The sequence below is a fragment of the Rhea pennata genome, chromosome 7 (genome assembly GCF_028389875.1).
Source record: "Rhea pennata isolate bPtePen1 chromosome 7, bPtePen1.pri, whole genome shotgun sequence".
Classification (NCBI taxonomy): domain Eukaryota; kingdom Metazoa; phylum Chordata; class Aves; order Rheiformes; family Rheidae; genus Rhea; species Rhea pennata.
In genome coordinates, this window is record NC_084669.1 from 3,057,018 (window position 1) to 3,078,166 (window position 21,149).

At 40.5% G+C, this 21,149-nt stretch overlaps 1 protein-coding gene across 2 annotated transcripts in view; it reads right to left on the bottom strand.

Annotated features, from left to right (window-relative positions):
* The window catches only part of DOCK1 (dedicator of cytokinesis 1), a 298,286-nt gene extending 277,351 nt beyond the window's left edge, over nucleotides 1-20,935 (bottom strand). For both annotated transcript variants that reach the window (XM_062580681.1, XM_062580680.1), the window contains exon 1: nucleotides 20,809-20,935. In XM_062580681.1, coding sequence (XP_062436665.1) covers nucleotides 20,809-20,854 — 46 coding nt within the window. In that variant the 5' untranslated portion in view covers nucleotides 20,855-20,935. The remainder of the gene's footprint in view (nucleotides 1-20,808) is intronic.
* Nucleotides 20,936-21,149: the final 214 nt, after the last annotated feature.

The window sequence follows — 21,149 nt, forward strand, 5'->3', positions numbered from 1 at the left end:
ATTCCCAGATATAGGAGAATGGTTACTTAAGCACCAAAAGATATATGGCTAAACCTAGACAGTGCAAGTTAACCTCTTGCTTAACACTTCTTTACACAGCGTCCTGATGCTCTGAATTTGTATAGACATTTTTCTTCTCTAATAAACCTCAACTCAAAAGGCACAGATCAGCTTTTTCTCTATTGCAACCTGTCACTCTCTTTGCTTATTATTTAGAAGAATGCTTTTTACGATGTATTTACTCTTCTCCTTAGGAGGATACATCTATTACAAGAAACTTAAGAGATCATGCTCAAGAGAAACCAAGAATAACGGAAGCTCAAGGATGCCCCTTCCTGAGCTAACACGCTACCTTTCTACAGAAGTATTACAGAATTAGTCTTCTGGGAACGGAGAACTACTCACCCTGGCAAAGACCTTCAAAAAGGCAAAGGGGGCAGTTACTCTCTGCTGCCTTTGGCATGAGCGATTTCCTGTGCACATGGATATCCCCGGAGTTTAATTACATTTAAAAGGTTAGCTCATAGAGAACAAGCACGCCACCATGATGATTTTTAATAGTATTGTCACAAATGTGTACAGAAAGAAATACTGAGCTTTATTTTCCAATTCTAGGCATCATTAACCGTGATTGATTTCATCAAGAGTTGTGGGGACTCTCTATATTTGTAAAATCATACTAAGTTTCCTTGACAACCATATTACAAGTATGCTCATATTGGCTTGCAAACAGACCCCTTCAGGTGCAGTATTACATCTGATAAAAATGTATTACTGCTGATAAAAATGGAATTAACCAAGCCTCTTCATGATAATAAGCACATCTAGCAATTTTGCAGGACACCAATTAATGAAGAATTGCAGTGGCTCTTGATATACGTACTTAACAGGGACAATTGCATATGAGTTTAATATGATTTGTTCCTTAGTTAAGGTGGAATTAGCTGACACAAAGCTGAAGAGCATTCAGCAAATACAGTATTTGCTGTGAATTTGGAGTTTCAGCTATGCTGTTTTAATGAACAGAACTAAGACGGTAAGGAAACAGCCAACAAGAACACAAAAAAATAAAAAATAAATAAATCAAAGATGAAAACCACCCTAAAGTCATCTCACAGATTTGTACACAGCAAGATAAAAGGTATTATTCTGCGCTTAGAAGAGCTACATTTCAACATCACCAAAGATATTTTTCTTCATCAGTTGTGCTTTCAGACATAAAGACTGAGCGTTCTGCCAGTAAAAATTGTTCTCGTCTCCCCCCCTCCTTCTAATAAAACCACAAAGCAAACCTATATAAAAGCAATGAAATGCCAAAACCAAAGGATTAGTGTGGGCATAGAAAGAACAATTTTTTAAAAACTCTAGGAGTTGATAAAGAAAGGAACAATGAGTAGGGTTATTACAGTAATTGCACTAGAAACCCATTTACTACTAGAGAATACAAAACAAACACCTTTAAAGAATTGCATTCATTAATCTGTGCATACTAGAAAAATGAGAAGTGAGACACTAGAATTAGAGAGAGGTAACACAGGAAGAAAGGAAAAAGGGAAACACAGGTAACACCAGTACATACTGACAAAGCTTTTCTCCGACTGAAGGTGAGTATGAAGGCTGAGATATCTTGAGATACCACAAAAATGCTGCAGGACAATATGCCCTGAAATTACTTAGCATTAAGATCTGCACTAATTTTTTCACCCTCTAGAAGGAGAACAAACTACATTTAACACATTAGATTTTCTTTTAAAGACAGTATAAAATAAAGCTGAAAAAGATTATGCTTTTTCCGTAAAAGCAGACTGAAGCTACAGAGGTAGAAGCCATCTCAATGTTAAAAAATAAAAAATCTGAAGGTTTACCTCATTCCTCTACTAAATGGAAAGTAGTGCTTTCAGTATTACACAAATTCATTAGTACTCTATTACTTGTACCTTGACAAGTTCCTGATTTTTACAGCTGAGGCTAATGGATAAGAAAGAAGAAAATACAGACTTTTACAAATGTACATTTGCACCTATGCTTCTGTTAAGTAAGCCTACTTCATACACATACTGAGTCCTAGTCTTCCCACATTAGTCAGGTCATCCTGTTTTTTGTCATTTCTCATCTCACCAAGTTGGATTCACAACTCTTCCCCTCAATATTCCAGCTATTTTTCATCTTTTGTTCACACAATATTCTGAACACAGAATTCACACATCTTTTATTCACACAATAATTTCTGAACAAAAGGGAGAAGCCCTAAGAAACTCTTTACTGATACCATCCAGACTGCATCATCCTCTTTTCTCCTGCTGAAATGGGTATATTCACTGTGTTGGAAGGTCCCAACTTCCATTGTTAGTGTGGCCCAAAATCATATGGCAAAAAAAAAGTCCATTACTAAAAAGTATTTCTGTACACAGTACAATTTTAAAATTGCATGCACTGCTATCTCATTTCAACTTCTAAGTAGAGCTGCAACAACCAAGCCAGCCAGATTTCACAGGAATGCATCCTGTATTTCAAAGGGACTCTAGCCGTGGGTGCTACATGGACTGCTGACTGAGCGCAGGTCAGAAGGAGCAAAGGGCCACCCAAGCCTGCGTTAGCACAGCTAACCACATCAGGTTTGTTACCACAAACGGCAACATAGGGCAGCAAGATCGACTGCAACACGTTTGGCCTCTTTTCACCACCCAACTTGAATCAATAAGCTGAGGACGATCTTCAGAATCGGAGTAATCCACAAACTTAAGCCATCTTGCCTTCCAGAAGCACAGCCAGCCCGCTGCTGTGTCCTGCGGGCAGAGCCCGAGTCAGCCGATGAAGAAAAGGACGCACGCCTGGTCCTTCCGCGTTAATAACGAGGGGGCGAAGGCAAACCCTTTCACAGCGTTCTGTACCTATTTGAGACGTGTTCAGGTTCTTGGTTTTGCTCCTCCCAATATCTATGCTAGGGACTTCATTAGCTCCCTGAAAATAAAGAAATCAACTCAACTGATTTCTCTCTCCTTCTGCTTACCACTTAATGTGTATTCAGAGTACTTCAGACACTGAATACCGAGGGCATAAAGCTGAAACTAATTTCAAGAAAAGGTTATTGACTACAAAAGCATTAATAACACGCTATAATGTATGGCTAACGAAGTAAACCAATCAAGAAAATTCAGATCAATTTTTAATATTAAGAAGTCCATTAACTGAAATACATTGTATGCAAGACATTCATACCACCTCAAGCTATTAAGATTGGCTTTTGTAGGAAAGCAAGATGCCAGTTTAGAAAAATAGCTACCATCATCTCGAGCCAATGTCTTGGCGTCTGTCTAGTGATAGCAGAGAATCACAAAGTCAGTCAGTTCTGACGTTCCCTTGAATTCAGGCAACTTTCACATTCCCTGTTCCTTGCAACACAAAGCAGAAATTTGCCGCAACAGCCTCACCACGTTGAAGTTTTGTCCACAGACACCTTTGCTTTCACACAATTCCATTACCTCTTTCTTATTATTTACCTCTTCACAGACTTCATTTTCGAAGAATATAATTAATACTGGCTGCCCGAATCCTGCCCTCATCTGACTCCCGCTAACAGAGCTCTATTCCTACACATCATCTTCTTCCCTGCTCCCCTCTCGGTTCCTACACTATTGCTCTGACTAGTTCAAGCTCCTTAGCAACTTTGGGCTGCCGCACGCGCTGACTCTGTCCACAATGCTGCACTTTAGCAGAGGACACTAAGAAGCGATAACTTGGCTCTTGCTGCGTTGGACCGATCAGCAATGCCCTCAAAGAGGGCAAAAACAGTGCTTTAGCATGCACTAATCTGACCTCACCTCAGTACATCTGAAGGAAGGACACCCAAGCTCTTAATCAACTGAAAGCTAAAACAGAAATCTGTGCAAAAACTTCAGTATTGCTATGCATAAAATGCATCAAGGTTTGCACTGGTGAAAGAAGGAAAAGAGTTAATCGCTGACAAGGGGGAGGAACTAGCTCAGCTTAAGGACAATGCTGGCATAGGCTCAAGTGGTATAAACTGGTCAGGAGTAAAGGTTAGGCCGTATAATTAGACTGAGCTTCCACAAAAGACTAAGTTACTAAGTTGGCACTGCTACAACTCCCCACCCATTCCTCTCGGACCTGCCTTGGCTGCACGTTACCGTCCCCTCCCTTGCACCAGCGCCAGTGCTCATCTGGCCCCTCAGGACCTGCTGCTCATTTTTTGAGCAAGCTGAAGCCCTCTGATTGCTCTTCCTGCAGGATATCTTCACTCCTTAAGTAATGCACAGAGCGACTGGAGAAACAGTAGTGACAGACTGGAGAAGGCATCAACATCTGGCCAGGCAAGGTAAGGTCACAGCAACTTAAACTGACTTTAACTACAGCGTTAGAGCAGTGCAGTACCAAAATTATCCTTCCAAACACAGAGGCAGGTACAAAGACCCCAAACATAACAAGCTCCATCCAAAGACCAGTTTAGGGAAGGGACAATTAGAGTCATGCCTGCAACACACGCACACACGCCATTAAAGTCCTTTCCAGTCCCACGCTCCAGGCTAAAATGGCACAAACACTGCTACTGTAAAAGCTTGCCCAAACACAAGTGATCGATTTGGGGTTCATATAACATGCCAGATTGTTTAAAGTAGCAGTTTTTATACTAGTTGGGTGGAAGATTGGTAATGGATCGTGAACACAGCAAGTCCCTCAATACAGACTGCTCGTGGAACAAAGCAGGATCTTCACAGGTCTTATTTTTCATTACAGGCTCACATTCAGCCTTTTCTCACATTTTTCAGCCTTCTGCTGCTGCACAAAATCCAGAACCGATAAAGGCCAGCTACATATGTGTGAAGACTTTGGCCAACAAAGGAAAAAAAAATAACTAAAACCACTGCTCATTTAGCTCCTTCTGAAGACAGAGAATGTCTGAAGCATCAGTCATGTTTCTTCAAGCTTTTTCCTTGCCATTGCAGCAGGTCTTTATTGCACCGAATATAATTTTGCAGAGAGGATGTCTTTTATTAAGCCTTTGTACAGCAGTGCAGCAGCAAGCTTAATGTCACAACTATATTTTAATAGTCATTTCAATGGACTATAAAAAATATCAAGTTCAACACAATAAAACAGCTATCACACTACTGCAGAAATTGTTAGCAAAAAAATGGCCCCTGCAAGACACCCTTCACTACAACATAGAGTTGATGATGCAAAGCAAATGGCCTAAAGCAAGAGGAAAATGGGGTGAGCGAAATAAGGTTCCATTCCCTACTCTTCTTCCTTCCCAGTATTTCTGCAAGGGTAGAACTCCTATAGAAGTTGCTTTTCCAGGAAAGCTTAGGGAGTGGGGAAGAAAGGACATGGTGTTTCAAGCTTTTTTACACATCAAGCCTTACTCTATTAGTCTTTTATCTGCTATCACCTTGTGCCCCAGTCCTTCAAGCTGTCTCCAACTACAGAAGAAGGATCCACAATCAAATAATCCCTGAAGAACTTGTTCTTGTTTCTCAGAAATAACAGTCAGAGGGAAGAACTACCTGCTAAGAGCTGTACTTTGATCCACCAACACTTTTGCTTTTCCACAACAGTTAGTCTATTGTAGAAATAAGAAACAACTTCATAATAATATCACATAGTTCCTATACAGGAATTAATGCAAAAATACTAGCTATAAAAGCTAGTAAAACAGCACTACATGCATCAAAAGATAAGAGCAGCATTTTACAAAAACAGGGAAAAATTGTTTTTCCTCCAAACCAGTAAGAAATCACATGACTAATGCAGCTTTCAGAACAGCAACAGAATTGGCTTGGCAGCTAACCTCCACAAAGAGCTACTGTTTGCTGCACTCGAAGCTTCAGAGATGCAGTCTCTCATAATCAACCCCTTTTACTAGTAACGTGGTTTCCTTCTAGTATTTTATACAGGGAATTCTGCATATCCTCAGAAATTAAGCAGTAACCATATAAGGAGACTCCTTTTAATTCACATTAATTTGTACATTCATTATGGAAATAACAGAAGAGAAAACGTAATCAATGCAGGATTACTGCTCTTTATAAACCCGGTAACAGATATTACCCTCTCCGTAAACCAAATATGGAAACTATCTGCAAGTATGGGGGAAAAAAATGGAATAACAGTTCAAAGGTCTGCTTACACAAGTCAAAATCCCCACATTTTTGTTGTGTTCAGTAGCAACCAATTTATAGTTGTAACATTTAATTCATAATTTAATACAGTTATGATTATTCTCAGATCTTCTCTAGCATAATTTAAGTTGATTTAACCCAATAATCTGTCACACAGCTCAAATGAACATGAGAAAGGCAAGTACCAAAGCTTTCAAATACCACTCTCTGAATCCTACACTACTGACAAATACCATTTTCCACTGTTAGGAGAAACTGTGGTATATTTAATATGTCAGAGGCTATCATCGTAAATGCTACCCTGACTCCTTGGACTCTCAAGACTACCCCTGTTAATTCAGATTAGCTCAAGGCTCTAAAGTCTTACTTGTTAAATGTAACAACCTGAACAAAATATTTAAAACATGCCTTGATGGTCATGGGCATTAATGTTACCAGAGTTTAAACTAACCCAGCAGTAATTTTCTAGCCATCATACCTTCATTTAACAAAACAGGAAAATGTAGGTTATTCTTAAACTCACTGTCTACAGGCAAGTAAACACTTAAACTGACACCAAGTCCCAAAACACATTAACAGAAGACAGACGCAGGAGGGAGGGAAAGTTGAAAGGGGACCCTAACTGCAAAGCCTGTAACAAAGGTCTCCAACTCCAGCTCGCCCGGAGAAGATGCACGCTGCCTTTGGCGAGGGCGGACACTACAGGCTTTGCAGGCATCCACACACCTACGCACAAGCGGCAGCATCTCAAAAGCCACCTCCTCAGCTCACGTGCATGTGGAAGCAAGAGTTTCCACCTCCATAAAGATCATCTCCCTGCCACTTTAACCCATATGGTCTGCACGAAGCTGCCATCCACCAGCAACAACTGGCAAGCGTTTTGTGTTTTATCTACACAGTTTCACTTCATATATGTTTAAAACTGATTTAAATACCTGCTCAGCAGTATACAGATGCTCATTTTCAGTCTAAGAAAAGTTAATTTCCATTTAAATAACCTAAACCTACACGCAGTCAGCTCAAGCAAACACAAAATAAGCTACTCCTTCAAGCAACCAAGGCACACATTTTGCACCGACTACCCTTAAAGGCCTGTAGATATGGTGGCACTAGTCACATTATGACTTAAACCTAGTTGAAGTGTAGAGAAGGAAGATTAAGACCAAGATAGTACAGAGCACAGGAAAAGCAAGGAAGACTCTAAGACCGATCTAAAGCAGACAGAGGTGCAACAAATGTCAGTGCTCACCACTATTCTAACTGATCACTTCAAAAGAAATCATATTAAATATTGTTTCATTACATCTCTGAACATAAGAGTCTCCGCTCCTTCCCCGTCACTTAACTCTGAGTACAGTGGGGTACTCATCCTGCAATGCTGGAAGTTACCAGAAAGCCCTAGCAGGTAGCTAAGAGATAAAATGAAAGGGCTCATCCAGAACCTATTTTGGTCTTTGAAGTGTTCTTATCATCCGCTAATTTAAACAATTAGCGCATCGGATGCCTGATGTTCAGTTATAAGGACGGACCCTTTTACCATGCCACTAAAATATGGCTGAATTTTAAGGAATCAAGCACTGAAACTTAATTTCAAGCTGCAAAGCCAAGTCACAGAAGATAAAATTAAACTACAAAACAACCCACTATGGACAATAAAGTCATCAGGGCAGGAAATCTGCAAGCAACATTATCTTCTTATCTCTTAAAATATGATACACATCTGATCTTTCTTCCTAATGTGTTCTCTTCCCATCATTATTCCAATTATTTGCTTGAAAAAGGTGAAGTATAATGCTAGCCAAGAGAAGAGTTTATGTAGTGCGCTAATGCTACACAAGCATAAATATGTGAGGGGTGTGTGTGTATATATTTTTATATATATATATATATATATAAAAGTAAAAGACCCAGCTCCCACCAGAGGAGTATATAACCATTTTCCACCTACTTTGATTTCCAAAGCAACACAAAGGTACTAAACATGCTCAAAGGCATGTATTTGCCAAGATGCCACTGTTAATGCAAGTTTGCGCTGAATGGGACTGCAAATCTCTTTCACGATCCCCTTCTCATTAAAATACTTGTTTTCCTCATTTTTATTAGAGTAAAAGTACACTAAATAATCCAAGAAACAGTTGATTATTAAGTTAATTCTAGTTTCTCATTCAACTCATGCAGTCCCTCAGTTTTGGGACTTCTACCTCAGCACAAGACTATCAGAATACTAACTCTACTGAGAGCAAGCACATTATGCACTCAATTCAGTTCCCCATTTCCAGAAAAACAGATTATTTTTAATACGTAAATCAACAAGCATTTGTATTGGCTAAGTTTGTTGAAAGTGTCCTACAAAACACCTGGATCACTCCATCATTTAAACTTGGGAGTTAAATTTCAAAAAGCTAAAAGCTATTAAATCAACTACTTAAAGAGAATTAAAGATTGATGAGAATGTCTCAAAGACTCATATGGTTTCACAGCTCGTGCTGTGGACAGGAGGGTTGTTGATGGAAGAGAGTATTTGAACCATTTTAATGTAGGAATCCAACTTACTCATCTCAATTAAGAGCCTTAAGTGTTCTGAAGACAAATAAAAACACACACGTTATACCAAAACGTAGTTTCTGGCCCATTAACATTTGGAGTAAGACAGCATTGTGGCATCCAAAGATGGTAACAGAAATGCCCAGGATGTGCAGACGCAGTAGAAGAGGGAACGCAATGGTAGAACCCAAGGTTTTGCAAACATACCTCTACATTTTACTTTCTAATAAGTTAACCCAGTCATATCTGAACACTACGAACGCTATCAGTATCTTATCAGCACCTGAGCTGATATTCAGTTATTCCATTTCCCCCTGCATGTTTATTTTTATATTTACCTAAGGGTATGAAAATACGATAGAAGCATCTAGAGACTGTTATACAAACATAATACATGAACTTCTAATCTTAAAGAGTTTATCTTTTAAGAACTGTTCGCAGATCAGCATACTGCGTTACAGATAGTATCAGGTCTACACTGTAAGGGCTTACACATTTCTCCCAGTATTTTAGATATTCACAGCTTAACAGCACTAAATCTTCTTCTAGTGTTCAGGCAAGTGGTTGCACACACGCAGAGCAAGAACCTAATTATTGCATGAAGTCCAAACTGCACATTCCACATTTGATCAAATAAGTCACCAATCTAACCAATTTAAATCACTGGCACAAAGTTACCACAGCCTCTTTCACAGCAAAGGTTATTGGTAAAATATTTTAATAAATCATTTCAAGAATTAATTTGTCTAGAAACTCAAAGCCAAACGCAAGCTGCATCCACAGAAAACTCCTAAAAATGTAAACAGTATCATAACTGAGTAAGCTTTAAGTCTTCTAAAATATGCTTATCTGGATATATCCAGCTAACCACTTCCCCCCTCCCTTTTTTTTTTTTTTTTTTTTGAGGAATCCTCTGTAGTAGAATTCATACAACTTAAAGCAGGTTAGTTTAGGCAAAGACTAACTTGCTTCTCAGAGAATTTTTTTTCAATTAAAATTTAGCCAATGAGACACTACTCACTCTTCGTAACTTGAGCAATACAGAAATGTTAGCTACGGTATTTATTGCTGAACAGACGCAGCATACACTGACTAAACGTATAACTTTTCTATAATCATCCAGGAAATGCTGATTAGAAAGTATCAATTTAACAGAGCATTTGCTGTAATTGCATTAAGACTTGCAGGTGTGTTACCTGCACCTACATCGCAATAGCACAATTTCCAAGAAAAGAGGTCTCACTAGATCACACCCAAGGAATTCCAAAATTCAGGGCCTGGCAATCAGAATTTTGGAGGAACACTACTAACTTACGGCAGACTATAACAACAGGAAAAAAGCCCTAGTCCGTCAGCAGCTTTGTCCTTGAGCTGTTTAAGACTGTAATGCTTAGGATTAAAACAATCCAATCTAATCTAACTGCAGATGTTCCTATTATCCATATAAATGTTTAATCCTTTTGAATCCTCTTAAGACTTTGGTACAATGAAACATGTAAGAACAAGACTGACAAATAAAGATAAACAAAATGTAATATATTAAATATTGAACGAATATCTGGCGCTCTGTCAAGACTTCAGTGTTGCCATTTGTGCCCCTTTGACTCACAGAATGCCTAGGAAATCTCCCTGCCACAGAAGTGTCCAACTGCATAACTTGTGAGCAAGAATGACTCCCATGAGGATATCCTAATAACTGCAAGTTTGGGGAAAGGGATATCCACCTTCTGCTTCAATCCCTTCCCTTCAATAACAACTCATTTTCAAAAAGGAGTAATACTGGCTGTTGTCCTCTGAGCAAGGTCCCAGTCTTCTACGAAACTGTAAGTTGCTCTTATGCATACCACTGTCCGCTTCCCAGCAAGCTGGAGAGGAAAAGGTCTTTTTCTCTTCACCGACAACTAACCGACAGCATCAGAAGAGATACAAAAAAAGCACAGAGAAGACTTAAGTAAGATCACGTGCAGGTAGACAACAGCTAGAACCACCTCGCTGACAAGCTGTCAAAGAAAGAGATCAAGTTAGATCCTGTTATACCAAAGACATACCTGCTAGAGAAAAACTCTTAGTTGGCACAGAAGCTCAAATGTCTCCAAAACTAAACTAAACCCACACACCACTTATGTTTCAATTAGCTTATGAAAAACACTATCAGTAAAAATATTGTTTCAGTTGCACCACTTAAGACTGGAAATTTCAGACATGATTCCACAAAAGCAAAACAAGCACCTCAGGGAGGCGGGGGGGGGGGGGGGGGGAAGTATCTCAAGTCTATTCCATCCAATCTTCTTGGTCAAAGCAGCAACAGAAAGGCTAGAAACTGATGGACATAACAGAAATCACAAGAAAGGAATTAAAAAGCAAAAGGCAGACCGCACATGGCATTTCGCAGAATTGTCAGTGCAAGCTGAATGAGGGTTTCTGTTTAGTACACAGTGCAAATGGGGTTTACGACTAGTTCCTCAAGGAAAAGAGGACAGAGGCTCTAATACATTTTCCATTTTCCCCCCGTTACAATTCTCCAAAGACAAACACTTTTTCCACTCAACACAAAGAGTGAAATAATGGTAGCTAGCTGAATGGTAAGGAAGGAATTTAAGTAAGCATGAAAAGAGCTAAAACGAGAGGTAATACTGTGCCTGCAAAAAAGTGGTGGGTATTTGCGTACAAGAAAAACAAAACATAAGAATAAAGAAAAAAGCTAGAAAATCATTGGCAAAAGCAGATGACATTGTAATTATACAAGAAAGCTTCTCATTTCCTTATTTTTTTTTCTTTTGTATGCTTTTTTTAGGCAATTCTGTATCACAATGACATTTTGTCTACAACTCCTCAACGCACTGCCGGATACAGAGCCCAGCAAAGCCACCAGGCCCCTCAGCAACCAGTTCCAGAGGCTGGGTCCCAGATAACATCATCATTTCTCCAACCACACAGAGCGTACAGACTTGAAAATAAGTACTATTCTCTACATATTTGAATAAGAAACGAGTCGTAGACTGTCTGACATAGAGCAGCAAAAATGGTAACGTACTCCCATATGACCCTAAGCCAGTAGAGGAAAGAAAATAAAAAATAAAAGAACTCCACCCCTTAATATCATAATGTTGGGGGGAATTATATGCTCATATTTTAGGAGAGGAACCTACCATTTAATCAAGAGAAAACATTTAAAGGCTCACACACATCCTTACCTATAACTTCCCTGACTTGAATAACATGTTTAACCTTATTTCTACTTAGTCATTAAAATTCTTATGCAACTTCTCCTTTATGAGAAAGTATTTATCAGACATTCCAAATAATTACCTGATAATGTGCAGTCATTTATTAGTCATGATTTGTTCACTCGAGTCACATGCACAGCAGATTTTTGAAAGCTTGCATCCTTTTAATTGTTCACCATCTGTGTTTCAAGTCTTGGAAACTCAAGTATCATCAACTACTTCCATCTGGCCCAGAATTCAAGTATTTCCTGTTTCAAGGTCCACCACAGGAATATTTTTTTACATTACCAGTTGCTTTCATTTCACCTCATTTCTGATATCCAACCCACAGACAGTTGTATACACCTACTAACCTACTACACTGGAGCAGAGACTACTCAATTCCTAACAAAACTACACAAGTAAACCCACTGAACCCATTTCCTCCTGTCAATACCCCTTCCTGCAGACCAGCTGGGACGATCCTATGGCTACATAAAAGGCTGCCGCCGCTGGGACCAGGCATGCTGGTAGGCACAGAGAGAGTATCTCAGCACAGATGATCCTCCTATCCCTGCTCCCTTCCACTTACACCCTTTAGCACTATTCAAGGATCTCAAACACACATCACCAAACCACTGGCCACCTTGGGTGTGTTATCCCCCTCTCAAACTTCCCCCATCCTCATTTCCATGCATGTAGTAATTTCCACTACAGGAGTACAAGTCAAGGTCCTAGAGCTTACAGATCTGGATGTTAATCTGATGTTGCAGCTACCTGTTTGGCACCTATTACCTCCTCCTGGAATCCATGCGTTCCCAGTGGCACTTGCTACTCCACTGTGTTCCCTAAAGATATTTTATTACACTCAATTTCAAAGCCAGTAATGTCAGTATTTCTGTGCTCTGCTTTGAGCAAAAGACGCACGCAGAGTGAACGCAGAATACCTAAGGCCAGACTTCCAAGAGGTATTTAGATGCTTTGAGAGACTCTCAGGTACTTCACACTGCATTAGACCTGGGCATTTCACAGTTCATATGCTCTTAGGAATACCAAGTGCCTACCTGGACTTTTAGATATCATTTTTCAAAGCCATTCAGGAGTTTTGTCTCCACAATCCTCTGCAGGTAATCAATTAGGAATTTATCATTTCTATCATCTACTGTTAGATTCCTATACAAGAGGAAAAAAACACTCTTCAATTCCATGCTCTTGGCACATAACATTTTTCAAGTACTCCTACCTTACTGCAGCATGCTTCTGAAACCACCATGCACAGCTTAACTTGAGATCCACTCAAGCAGGTTTTCAAATTCAGTATTAATTTGCATAGTAAAAAAGCTAAAGTGACAAAGAAGCACTGAAGCTACTACAGTAGCAAAGCCATATACAACAGAGTGCCACAAGAACCCAAGTGTCTACCAACACACATGGTGATGATAAAGGTTTCTACCTCAATCAGTGTTCACACATTACACAGCAAATATGATACAGGTGACTTGCTTGTCTTTTCAACTTGGTAAGGGAGAAACCTTTCGCTACACTAACACCCTCTGAAAAAAGTTAACCACCACAAACCTCTGAAAAAACATTTTCTAAATTGTCTGTGCTAAAAACAATCAGTACTCTAAATAAAAATACAAGTACTATGAAATACTATACCATCTCAAAAATCCCGAAATTCAAATATCATGGGCAACAGTTACTTCTGTTATTCACCAGTTTGTTTTGTTATGTACATGGTACATGATTACACTTAATAGTTCTCAACACAATTATTTGAGTTTACTTAAAGCTACACAGAGTAGAAATACATTTCAGATGTTCCATAGTTTGCTGATAAAACCGAAATTCAATGATTGCTAGTGCTCATATTACAGAAGTCTTTACACTCAAAGTCAGATTTAATGCACAAATTGCATAAACATAGGAAGATAAACCAATTTATAGTATAAATATATAATTTTTCCCACAACTATAGCTTAAAATGTAGATGAAGTTTCAAACATTAAAATTGTTATTTTTAAACTTTTTTTTTTAATTTATTTAGGTAGGGAAAGACTTCCAAGCTACAGAATAAAAATATTTTAATAACTCATTCAGGTTTTCATTAAAACACTATTCAAATAACTATCATTATAATAGCCGTGGTATCCACCATAGGTTACAAAACAGAGTTAAAATGCTTTCAAGCTTACAAAAATCATACGCTTATATTTTTTTAAGCTACCAATATTCCATCTTCCTATCAAGGAACAAAAAGATCTGCACAGAAGAGAAGAGCGTGTATTTCACAGAGACTGCTACCAGCTGCTAGTGAACCTTTACAAAAAGTCTCAGATTTACAGCAAGAGGAAGACAACAAATAAAACTGACACATCCTTAACACAGTAAACTTCAAAACTATATTAGCACTATTTCTTCACTTGAGCTTCAATTCACTGAAATGTATCACCTGTCAGCTATTTAATAAAACATATTAGACTTCACTCTTAAAGGACTGCTAAATATCCAGACTTTAAAAAAAAAAAAAAAGAAAAGAAAAAAAAAAGAAAAAAGCATATCCTGCATGTGGTCCACAGCCAATATTGGACAAATTCTAGAAACGTATGTATTTCAGAAAACAGCTATTGCAGTGCTTATGCCTGTGGCTGCAAGCTGAACAAGTTTGTTGCCGAGAATACAACTTAAAGGTGTTCTGACTTTAAATTGTGTTTGTTTTACTCCCCCCCCCCCCTTCTCCTGAAAGTTTTCCCAGTGCACCAAGGAAGATGCATTCACTACACACTGATAAAATACAAAAACTCAGGCCAAATATGGCAAGCAGTCAGTCTAAAACCAGGACTAGCAATACAGCTAAATTAAACATATTTATGGCAAGACAAGCACACAAATTGAAAAGCTATGGAAAACCACTAGGGTACTCCTTGAAATTAAGCCAGAAATTCAGAAACACTTCTCCACCTCAAATTAAACCTAAAAAAAAAAAAAAAAAAAGAGTGTCTTATCCTACTATTCCTTTCATACTTGTGTGCGTGTACATCCTGGTTATATGAAAACTCCTCTTCCCTTATATTTAAGAGGAGCAAGTATCTTAATAGTGGATAAATTCTTAAACTGATTGAAAATTTGCTCTCTAAATAGATGCCATTTCATTCCCATAGGCAGCTGCCTATCAGAAGTGTGTGATATGCCCTCTCCAAATAGTTTATAACAGAATAATAGAATAAAACCACAAGTTATCTTTCAGGACCAAAGTATAACTTTTATTTTAAGCTTTTGTGAAAATTTTAAAGAATCTTTTCAGCCAGACGTGCATTAAACTCATTTGAAAGAAGGTCTGGCTAGTTTACTGCCTCTATAAAGTCACGTTGCTATTAACTGTTTTCACTGCAAACCCTAAAGATTTTTCACAGGTGATTATAAAGCACAGGAATGGTTTGCAATAAGGACACTTAGGTAAAGAGCATGTCTGTCAGGAGAAGGCCCTTCTATTAAACTGAAGTAGATATTAGTGCTTCTCACATCTCTAAGTGTTTACACATTAGGGTCCAAGAGCCAAAATGTCCCAATAAATACAGCACCAAGAGCTGCAGCACATGGGAAATACATATGCACTGTTTAATAAATACATTTCATAACGTGCTATTAGAGAAAATCAAAGAGGAAAGAAAGTATTTCTAGTAAATTCCTGCATGAATCACTTCTCAAAACTACACTAGTTTTAATTTTGTCTTTGACCTGGGAGAAAATAAACGAAGAAGAACACACACACCCACTCATCCAGTGCTTTTATTCCTCTCCAATCTGTATCTTACAGCAAGAGTAGTTCATTGACAGAGAGCAACATGGGCTGCCTAGTAACTGAGCATAATCAAGCACATACCCACAGTCAAATTAAGGTCATTAATTTAGGAACAAGTATACTTCATTTACCAGAACCCTGCATATCCTTTACATGTTACCAATAAAGGTGAAGCACTGAATGCATCCTGTTAGCGAGCAAGGCATTAAAAGGCATTCTAAGATAGCATAAACTAAAACTATAATCAGGGCACACTGCTTCTAGGACTAGCAACTTGCATGCTCTTTCTCAAAAGAATAAATTCTTGATAAAATACGTGAGGAAAAACGCAACTAACCGTTATTACCTAGAGGCAAATAATGCAGCATAGGATCTGAGTAATAGTAGACAACCTGAAGCCATTCTTGCAGGTATTTTGAAAATATATGTCCTGACATTTATTACTGTGACACAGTTTAAATACTACAGACATCCTACTCTCTATATCAATTTAATACTATTTTCACAACAAAAAGTTTATCTTCACAGATACGGACTGACTGATAGATATGCATATATTTAAACCAAGGATTGCATGTAGCTGGCTTTTAAATTTTTAGCAATGAAAGAGCGCCTGTGTATCCTTTTTCCAGGAGAATCTCAAGTACATAGAAATTTTGAATCATTTCTTTAGCACAGTACATATGCTATTAACAAGAATACTTGATATAACACTCTGGAAAGCACACTCACAAGCAACTGCTACTATCTCACAGAAAAGCATCAGCATAGTAAGATATCAACCTTGAATAAATGAAAACCTGTAGTCCTGTACTACAACATTAGACATTACCTATACATTTTCAATCCTCCGGTTTTGGACGCTTCATGGTTTAGGCCTACCATAACTAGTAGCATAAAGTTAACTATGACAGTTCATCCTGTCAAAGAACTAAACACTTATCTCACAAAACATCATCATTAAGATGCATCTTTTTTCTACTTCCCAAAAATCTTTTCTTCTCTGTTTTAAGAGCACGCAAACACAGGATCATCAACTCTGATACTAAACTAGTAGCAGACTTCCCCACATGCCACCAGTCACAGCATCTGTACGATACTTGCAAATACTGGACGTAGCATATGCAGACTGTAAACACTGGATTCTGCCAAAATTTTCAACAGCAGCACTGCTCGGTCAAACTCCTATCCCTCATTTCAGAGAGCTGCTGTAAGAGCACAACTGTTTGCAGAACTTGTGCATCACAACCTCAGTAAGCTCACTTAGCCCACCAACTCCTTATTGCCTTCTCCTAGCACCATGTCCACCCAGGGGAAAGCTTGAGAGCACCTCAATGTGCCACAACAGATGTGCAACAGAAATAAATAAATACATATATATATATATACACACACACACAGTCATAGACATTTAGATTATTCTGAAAATGCTAGTGTCTATGGCATACCTAATGTGGCCTAATAGGAAGCACTTATCCAGATACCAGGTGCTGTCCTGAAGTAATATTCAATGCAGCTCTGTGCAGAAATACCCAGCCTTCCTTGATCAGGACTCTGCATTTACGAAATTGTTCAAAATCCAAGCACCTTTCCTAAGGAAGCAGAGCGTTCGTTGACTTACCGCTCACAGCAATAGCCATACAATCCATATTTTTCAGCGACTCTTTAGGAGTAGCTGAGGAAAGTATAGTCAGCATGTTGAAAACTAACCAGATTTCAAAGAAGGAGCACAAGCCTCGGAGCCAGGAAGTCCTCAGCTCTACATCTGACTCTGTGCAGACTTATGCATGGCACTGTTTCTGTTCTGTTTCCCCATTTATTAAAAACACACGCACAAAAAAACCACACACAATGGTGGTCTAACTACTCCATATCTGCACACTTTAATAAAAGGCATTTTAAATACCACATTTGAAGTAACTACTGTGGCACCAGTTCTACCTCACACTCCAGTTTTAAGTCCAAGGGAAATTTGGAAGTAACTAAGTTCACTTTCTCTTATTCCATCTCAGAAGTGCTAGTTCGGCTCACAGACCTTGTATTGGAGCTCGTTATGTTTCATCCCTGTCGGCATAAGGGAGAACACCAAAATTACAACATTCACATCAAAGCAAAAGCATGAAATGAAAGACTATGTAGCCGTATTCCACAGCCACTTGGGACACCACCAAGGGTGTATCATAGACAGAAGGAACTTCTGCGACTTCCCTGAAGGCTCTAACGTTACTGTTCAGAAAGCCACGTGCCCATTTGTCCGCCTGTCACATTTCAACAACATTACATGCCTTTTCAAACAACTTGGGAAGAAACATAAAACACAATTGAACTTTTATAGATGAAGCAGAAGCATACAAAACATTGCGAGAGGAGAAAAGCTACTGCAGTTAAGCAGATCATTTTTCCATTTTAGATGGTTCTCCTTATGTTAATAAACATATTATCCTGCTATATCCACACTCATTCCTCATCCAACCTCCCCCCATGCTAAGCACTGAATCCTTGCAGGAAGTGAGGCTGAGTCACACTTACAACTGCATTCTGAGATAACGTCTACACATCACATTACAGTGCTTCTCACTTTAAGACAGTAAGTCTTAACATTCAGCACCATTCAAAAAAATCCCACATTATAACATGAAGATGGCTAAGCAGAAACAGCATTTCTAAAAATATTTGTATCCTATTGCTGTTTCAGTATAGGTAACTCAATTATTTATTCCAAGTGTACCACAAACAGCAAGTCTTTGGAACTTGAGATGTAAGCAACACTATCATGTACGCAACACACAAGCCAAAGATTAAAAAAAAAATTATGTACATATGCACACGTACATTTCTGAGCTCCCACAACAGCAACACAAATAAAACCCACAACCAAAAAAAAAACCCTCCTGTTGATTATTTCTGCTTTACACAATGTATATACATATATCACTAAGACAGCAGTTCAGTTAACAATCCCATTTAAGAATGACGCATGTTCCCATCTTACTGTTAGACAGTGTTGTTCTACCATCAGTTATATAACCAGACCTCTCCAGGACTGGCCATGGCGCTACTTAGAAAGAAAAGCATTCTTTTATTAGGGTGTTCACCTTAATCATGCATTCTCCATTTCTGTTTTGTGGCTGTGTAACTGCTGTATCAATTTCCACCAACTTGTAAGTTTTCACATCTAGCACAGAAATGAAATCTTGCGATGCACAGAAGCACCGTTGTTTACTATGTGTAAAAGATGGGTAAAACACATGAAACCAAATGGAATATTAATCTTCTCCAGAAGGAAATGTAGTTTTCTACAGTGATGTAGAAAACAGGACATCCATTCCAAAATATGCATTTAACAGGATAGTGAAGGCAAATGAAATAGCTATGTTTCACTATCTCTAAATCCAATTTTCTCTCATAGCAACGCTATGTCTACCTTCAACTCTAAAACCCCTGCAGTTCATCAGAGAATGTAACTAAGTTCATCTCTAGTGCAACCAAGGATCATCACTTACAGCTAACTTGGAGAACTGTTATAGGAAAAAAACTACTATAAAGTAACCATGACCGACTTCTCTCAAAAGCTGTGGACAAAGAAAAGAGTTATACAACTTGACCATCTCTCTGAGCCCTTTCAAGGCTTAAAGCATCAGAAGACACTTGCAAATACAATCTGGTGCTTTGTTGAACCGCGAACTAAGATTTTGTATTTCTTTAAGTATAAGTCTCTTACAACACATCATACAGCATATCCAAACATTCTTAAAGTACATTTTTAAATAATGCAGTAATTATCCCATACACTTTTTCCCTCACCCTTTCAAAAGTGGTCCTAAGACATTACTGAGATTTTTGGAAAGCCAGGTCTTCAGAATCTGGTCAATCACAGCAAAGAAGTACAGATTACCTGCACTTGAGAATACCTAGGTTTGTAACACTAGTGTATACTACAAATACATTACAATATTCCTTATGTCATTGTAACACTTCAAAAATACATACAACGTAAAACAGGTATTTGCACAACCATTGCACAAATGCAATGAACCATTGCCAGCTGTAACATTTCATCTTAGCAATTACGCTCTGGCTTTCTAGGGACACACAAACCGAATTTAAAAAAATAGTTCCTAAAGTTCACTTGGGCGCAACTCAGACCCCGAAATTCCCCCTTTCCTGTTTAAACTGTACAAACAAGGCAGAGCTATGGGTAAAACTGTAAAACTGACAAAAGTAAAACAGTTCTCCACACTTTGTGGACTCCAAAAACCGTGGTGGTGGTGGGGGGGGGGGGTAAGTTTCAGATTTCCAAACAGAGCAGTGAAAACGTTCAACTTCCCTCCCCGCTGCAAGCGCTCTCACCAGCCACGAAGGTTCCTCCTCTCCCACCCCAGGAGCGGCTTTTGTTCCCGGCCCCGCGGGCCGCCCCGCGCCGCCCCGCGCCGCGCAGCTCCCTTCGCGCTGCCCCGGGGGCGAGCAATCCCCCCCGCTCCGGCGCGACGCGAGGGATTCTCGCCGCCCCCGCCGGCGTTAAACTCTCCTTCGTGCAAAATAAAGATTTTTCCGCCCTCTCTACCCTTCCTCCTTCCTTCTGTTCAGGCAGAGCATTAAGCTCGCTGGCGTTTAACACCGACGGTCCCCGGTGGCCCGAGGCAGAGGGACGGAGCCAAGCTAAAGTTTCCTGCAAGATACCTCACTGCGCGATCGGACCGGGTCCTGCCCCGCTACTGGGGGGCAGAGGCGGGAGCGTAAGTTTGAGGCCAGTTATGCTCTGCTAAACTGGTACCCCCGGGGGGGGGGGGGGGCCGCGAAAAAAGCGGCCGGGCCGTTTGCGCGGACGGTTCAAAGCGGCCGCCCGGCACCGCAGCCGCCCCAGACCTCCCCGCCCGGCAGCCGAGCCGGGCCGGGCCGGGCCGAGCCGAGCCGGGCGAGCACCGGCGCGCTGGGACGTTTCCTGAGGCGGCGCGGAAGTGCCGGGCGCTCCCGCCCGCGGCTGCCCGGCCCGGCCCGGCCCAGTCCCGGCGCGGCGCGCAGCTGTCGGCAGCCGCGGGCCGCGCGGGCCCCCGCGGACTTCGGGGCGCCCCGCGCGCAACAGGCAGGAGCGCGGCGCCGGCGGGGTCCTCACCTACGCCGTACTTCTCCTCCCGCTTGGTGGGGACCCAGCGGGTCATGGCGCCGCGGAGGGGGCCGCGGCGGCCGGACCGGGCGGGGATGCGAGAGCCCCGCTCCTTAAGCCGCCATTTTCCAACCGCGGGACGGGAAAAGTTTCTACCGACGGCGGAGTCATGTGGTGCGGGCGGAGCCAGCGGCCCGGCGCGGCGCGGCCGGGGGCTGCCGGCCGGGGCGAGCCGCGCCGCCGCCGCCGCCTTCGCCTCAGGGCGGCCCCAGAGCAGCGCCGCGGCCGCGGCCCCGCCGCAGGTGTGGGGCCTCGCGGGCCCGGGCCGGCTTTTGTCTCCTTTCTGCCGC